Source organism: Pinus tabuliformis, chromosome J (assembly GCF_031772625.1).
Source record: "Pinus tabuliformis cultivar Carrire ecotype Pingquan chromosome J, CPIR1, whole genome shotgun sequence".
Lineage (NCBI taxonomy): Eukaryota > Viridiplantae > Streptophyta > Pinopsida > Pinales > Pinaceae > Pinus > Pinus tabuliformis.
In genome coordinates this window covers 750,713,796-750,720,413 of record NC_142295.1, presented here as the reverse complement: position 1 = coordinate 750,720,413, position 6,618 = coordinate 750,713,796, and the positions used below count along the sequence as shown (strand labels likewise).

Below are 6,618 nucleotides of genomic sequence, written 5' to 3'. Positions count from 1 at the left end.
TTAATCATAAAAGTATACATTTAACTGAGAATTACCTGAATTAGCTTTTATGAGAGAGTGAAAATATCTGAACTTGCTTAAATAAAAATGGTCTAATTAGCTTCTCTGAGCTTCTCTCTGAGGAAATAGAAATTATTTCCTTCCAAGGATAAAAGGAAGATAATTCCTGTCTAACAACTAACTTCCTCAATATAGACGAGCAGGGCATTTAATGTAGACTCTTTCAACTCAGTGCGCAGAGTGCTCTGATGTTTTTGTTTTTCTTTCAGGTGGAAAAAGAAGTCATACTTTCATTAATCATAAAAGTAGATACATTTAACTGATAATTACATGAATTTGGTTCTTTGAGAGAGTGAAAATATCTGAATATTTTTAAATGGAAAAAGTCTGATGTATGACTTTCCTGGAAGGATAAAAAGAAGATGATTCTAGTCTAACAATTAACTTCCTGAATATTAAATGCAAGTAAACTGCCACAATTACATAAATTAAATAATAAATAAGTAATGTGGTTGATATATAGCAATAGCCTCTTATATATTAATATTGTTAATTATATCAATAAATTTTTTTATTATTTATATTTATTAATAATTATACTATTAGTTATTAAAAAATATAACTATTAATTATTTATATTGATATTCATAAAAATGGGAAGAAATACTTTTTAATATTTATTATTATTAATCATTAATTTATTATAAAAATATGAACAAATATTAGAAAATAATTTTTATTTTTAAGTATAATTTAATTAAAATATTCAAAATAAATTATTGAATTTAATATTTTTAAACATAAGCTTATTGTACAACCTAGTATGTGTTGATGTGTGAGTCCGTCATTATGTCCATTCCCTTTGAAATAAAAATAAAAAATAATAATTACGCCGTAAGGCGTTTCCCTTTGAAATCCACTGTCCTCTTGGGTTACGTGTACATTTCTGAGCCTTTGATTTAAGTGTTAGATGATGAAAATAATCTTACCCATCCAATTGATTAGACCGGTATACGATGCGACCCAGCGGATCGACGCTTGCCCTCGCTCGACACTACGCTACTTCCAGGTGCTTCTCCGTGTGGATACCTTGCACTTGCCCTCGCTCTGGATTTGGTTTCAGGCGTGCTTTTCTTGGCGGTCTTCGTATTTTTCCTCTGCGTATTTACTCCAGTGGGAGGTTCGTTCGCTGCATTGGGGAGACAAGCATTGGTGCTGAGCAGGGGAAGGGACAGAGATGGACATCCCCAGCACAGAGAACGCTTTCTCAGAGTGGTTGAATCAGGGGAGGCAGCAGTGGAGGCCTGCCCCTTGGAATCCGTCGATTACTGTCCTTGCGAAGATCCACGACGGAGTAGCCATTTCACCAGAGAAAGAAATGTTTACAGAGAGAGGCACTGCCCTCCTCAAGATCAAAATCTCCTCTGCCTCATTCCACCACCTCTCGACTACAAAATTCCTCTGCCATGGCCTGAAAGTCTCCACAAGGTCTTTCTCACTTTTCTAATGGCAAACATATGTTTTCTTTAATGTCGGTTTCCAGTTGAATTTTAAAGTTGTGAGAAAGAGCATTATGATTTTAGGAATTACATTTTAGAAATTGCAAAATGCTGGATGCCAAATTGGTAATTTGAAATAGCTTGTTCTTGGTTCTAGATTCTATAGACATTCAGTGGTATTTGGGTTCCATAATTAGATATAACTACTTTCTTGGGTAGGCAGGGGAAAGACTGTTAATCTATTGATAAATCTCTATGTGCTTATTGAACGGAAGACAACCAATTTTCTTTCTGTAATATTACTATTAGTTTCGAATTGGCTCGAGGAATCTCCCGATGTCATTTTGCTGTCTGCCAAAAATCATGCATCAAAGACTTGACTCAATCTTGGGTACTGCAGAATAGCTTAATTTAAAATCTGTTATTAAATCTTGTTGTTTGATTAAACCTGCATGGTAGATATGGCATAGCAATATGCCCCATAACAAGATTGCAGATCGGAAAGGGCATCAGGGCTGGATGAAGGCAGAAGGACCTTACTTCATATTTCCAGGTGGTGGCACCATGTTTCCCGATGGAGCAATACAATACATTCAGACGCTGAAACAATATTTACCTATAAGTGGTGGAACCATCAGGACAGCTTTGGATGTTGGCTGTGGGGTTTGAACTTTCTCCCTTTCTCTTCTCCTTAATGTATTGTTTTTGAAGCACCTTTGCAATCTAATTTGTAAATGTACTAGTAGAGCCACGACCCATTACCAAAGGGAATATCACAATTGATTGATTGATTGATTAATATTGAATCTTGACTCCCTAAATGCAGGTTGCCAGCTTTGGAGGATTTAAGGAAGATATATTAACCATGTCTTTTGCTCCTCGGGATTCACACAAGTCACAGATACAGTTTGCATTGGAAAGGGGCATACATGCGTTTCTAGCAATGCTTGGAACCCACAGACTGCCCTTCCCTGCTCATGTATTTGACCTGATTCATTGTTCCCGATGTTTGGTACCCTTCACTACTTACAGTAATCTTTCTCCATCTCTAACCTAGTGAGAAGATATCGTTGTTGAGTGATATTTCGTTTTGAATTTACACCATTGATGATATCTAATTTTTCACCTCAAAGAAAACAAAAAGTTAAAAGCACTGTACTTGCACACTATGGTGCAAAAATTACAAAAGGCGTATTTACTGAAGGAATACTCTGTCAAACAGATGGATCTTACATGATTGAGATGGACCGTTTGTTGCGATCAGGAGGCTACTTTGTCATCTCTGGACCTCCCGTGCAGTGGCCTAAACAAGAGAAAGAATGGGCTGACCTGCAGAATTTAGCGCACGCATTATGTTACGAGTTGGTTATTATTGATGGCAACACTGCAATTTGGAAGAAACCTTCCAACAACTCGTGCTTCACATTGAAGAGTGTAACTGGACCTAATTTATGTGACGAACATGATGATCCCAACTTGGCATGGTAATTTATTCCATCTAGCAGTTGAAATTGTGTTTTTTGATGTAAAAATGTATATCACCAACTTGGAGCTTTGATCTCCTGGCTAACATTCTCTTTCAATCCGCTTACAGGTATGTACCATTGAAAGAGTGTATTAGCCAGTTTCCACCATTGAAAGAGAAAGAGAACAGTTTAATCGAGCTTCCAAAGTGGCCAAGCCGGTTGAACGAACCTCCTCAGCATGCTGTAGACATAAAGAATTTTCTGGATATATTTAAAGCTGATACACGGAGATGGCAAAGGAGAGTGACATACTATAAGAATGTGTTGAATCTGAAGTTAGGATCTTCAAGTGTACGCAATGTTATGGATATGAATGCAGGTTTTGGTGGCTTTGCAGCAGCACTTATTGCAGATCCTGTCTGGATCATGAACGTTGTTCCTACTTATACAACAAATACTCTTGCTGTGATTTATGACAGAGGCCTTATTGGAGTTTATCATGACTGGTAAGTTTATATTCCTTGAGAGTTTTGTTAAGTGTTTGAACTATATTGCTATGATCTGCAGAATTCACGTACTTAAAATTCCTACAACACTGCATCTTTGATTTCTGATTTTCCAATTGCCTTCCTTGGACGTTGAGTTCAATTTCAAATCAAGGTTCTAGTTAAGTTTGGTTGGCTCTTGGAACAACATCTCAAGTACCATAAGATGGGAATATTTGCTGCCCATGGATTTCCTTGGTTTGTTTCATCTTTTGATGGGAGAGTGCAAGCAAGAACACGTCTATACAATTTGAATAGTATGTACTTGCATTATGGTGAATTCTCTCTGGTTATCAAGGTGCTCCGGGAACTAGGGCATCTTCAGATTTACATGATATTTAACTATTTTCTAGAGAGATCAGGGGACTCTGGGAACAAGTTTAATAGGATGGTGATTATGGCAATATCATTGAATATTCTATGACTAGAAATGTGATTTGGCAGGTGTGAGGCCTTCTCTTCTTACCCTCGAACATATGATTTTATTCATGCAATTGGCATTGAATCTCTAATAAGAGATCTGAGTAGAGGTGGAAACAGGTGCCTTTCTGATCCTCCATTTGTCTTTTGGGTTTTCTTCAGATTCCTGAACCTATCACTTTATATTGTTTATATTCATGAACCTTGGTCTAAAGAATGATATCTCTCCTCCTCTGTGATAGGCATTCTTCAATCATCATTTTTAGTTCCATGTTAAAGTTCATGTGTTACTTACTCATTGGTTTTGGATTTTATGCTTACAGATGTAGTCTTGTTGATTTGATGATTGAAATGGATAGAATTCTCCGGCCTGAAGGAACTGTTGTTGTCCGGGATACTCCTAAGGTCATTGATAGGGTTGCAAAGATTGCAAGTGCAATACGCTGGAGTACAGAAGTTTATGACACTGAGCCAGAGTCCATGTACTCTTCAAGCCATCAAACTATGGTTCTTTATTTGATTGTAATGCAAAGATTCCAGAAAATTTTGAACTGTGAAGCATGGCAAACAATGTGCACATTGCCAAATTTAATTTGTTGATTTTCTTTGGAGCTTATGAGTTAGAACTTTGAAGGGAAAAAAAATTGAATTACGAATAGTATTTTAGTGACTAATGACATTGGGATGTACAGTCATAAGGAAGTCCACAAGGCAATCTGTTGAAGACAAACGTCCTAGAGATTTTTTTTCTATAGACGTGAGCACTTCTTATCCAATCCTGCACTAATTTTGAGCTTCACCTCCATAATGGCTAGGAACTGAATTGTTTCTTCTGTAGATTTCTTATATTTCTCATGCCATTTCCCCTGATATACAGGTGAAGCTTTGCAATGGAAAGTTGGTGACTGTAACAACATCCACCAAAGGTTTTTATAGTGTTGGAAAGCAGCTTGTTCAAAGTCATGCACTTGTCAACTTGCTACAGCAGTTGAGCAGGGCTTTTGCAAATTTCTATAGACGTGAGCACTTCTTATCCAATCCTGCACTAATTTTGAGCTTCACCTCCATAATGGCTAGGAACTGAATTGTTTCTTCTGTAGATTTCTTATATTTCTCATGCCATTTCCCCTGAGGTGAAGCTTTGCAATGGAAAGTTGGTGACTGTAACAGCATCCACCAAAGGTTTTTATAGCGTTGGAAAGCAGCTTGTTCAAAGTCATGCACTTGTTAACTTGCTACAGAAGTTGAGCATGGCTTTTGCAAATGTGAGTATCTTTAAGGTCCAAACTATACTTCTATTGCACCTTATATTATTTAATTGCTTACGAGATGCCTTCTCTCGTGTTTAAGAAATTGACATCAGTGTTTAATGTTTAGGCACCGGTCTTCTCTTTGTGGGATCGATCTTCTGAATGTTTTAATTTCCTTCTAGCTATTAAGGATTTAAGAAATTATAATGATTTTGGATTTTGAAATAGTTTGTTTGTGTTGATAAAAATTGAGGCTTGGACATATTTGTTGTAGACGCTTTCTTCATGGGCTACATCAAGTGTTGAAGAGGTTGCTTCAACTGGACCAGGCATTCGCTTTTTTCAACTTTATGTAAGTTTATCATTTCCACCCGTATGATTGTCTTCCCAAATTTTCTGAGATGTAATTGAGTTCATATCCATCCAATTGTATTATATGCTCCTAAACCAATGGTAAGATCAGTTATATTGCGTTGGGTTTACTAAATGTGGATGTATGAGTGGTGTTAAAATTTAGATGTCATTGCTGGCAGGTTTACAAGAATAGGAATGTTGTTGCACAACTTGTTAGAAGAGCGGAGAGGGTTGGTTTTAAGGCAATTGCACTGACTGTGGACAGACCTCGACTTGGGCGGAGGGAGTCTGACATTAGAAATAGGTAGTGAAAATTCATTCTATTTTAGATTTGCTGACAGGACTAGGTAGACACGTGGGATAAATCTTATATTCAGAGTATACTCCTCTTTAATGTTATGAGTTTGTACCCATGTTTTAACACTTTCTCAGCTCTCAATAAAAATCAAAACATTGTGGAATTCTTTTAGGATCAGAAGCGACGCTGGGGTTAGAAAAAGCATTTAGCACCTATAATGTATCAAACTTAAAATAAGTCAGAAGTCTCCATTTTATCTGGGATTCCTCTTTGTTCATCCCTTGTCTGACACTGAGGTATCTATTGTTCTAAAAAGTCTCATTGTGATATCCACTAACAGAAGGCATGGGTCTAAAAATTGTTTAGTTTGAGTTTGTGAGCAGGATGTGAAATGGTTAAATTTTGTTTCGGCATGGTTGTTTTTTATTTTTTTTTACAAAGATAGCCCTTCAATTGCTTGCATATTATGAGTTTCTTATGGATTCCATAATCTCCCCTATTTAGCTACTGTACCTTCAGCTAATACATAGTCATTTGAAAAAGATGTACCTTCAACTCCCGTGTCTATTTTTTCACCAACTTTATGACTGCAATCACAGGAAAAATTGATGAACATAAAACATCTCCCCATGACTCTGAAAATGTGTGGAGTTGTTACAGACAATTCACACTTCCGAGTGTTAGTTAAATTAAGGTGAATGAGACTAAAGAATTCCTGCCCTTTGAACCAGAAGTTGTTAAGTTTTGTTATGGATAATTTTTAGTAACATCCATGACACACATATG

At 36.6% G+C, this 6,618-nt stretch overlaps 1 protein-coding gene across 1 annotated transcript; it reads left to right on the top strand.

Annotated features, from left to right (window-relative positions):
• The first annotated feature begins 459 nt into the window (after positions 1–459).
• On the top strand, positions 460–5,842 carry LOC149228905 (putative pectin methyltransferase QUA3). Its single transcript, XM_089380900.1, has 12 exons — positions 460–465; positions 1,006–1,488; positions 1,959–2,162; positions 2,326–2,530; positions 2,722–2,983; positions 3,094–3,471; positions 3,955–4,050; positions 4,254–4,452; positions 4,808–4,949; positions 5,101–5,195; positions 5,455–5,532; positions 5,714–5,842. Exons 1-12 carry the CDS (start codon positions 460–462, stop codon positions 5,840–5,842), a joined length of 2,277 nt encoding a protein of 758 aa, XP_089237026.1.
• The last annotated feature ends 776 nt before the right edge of the window (positions 5,843–6,618 follow it).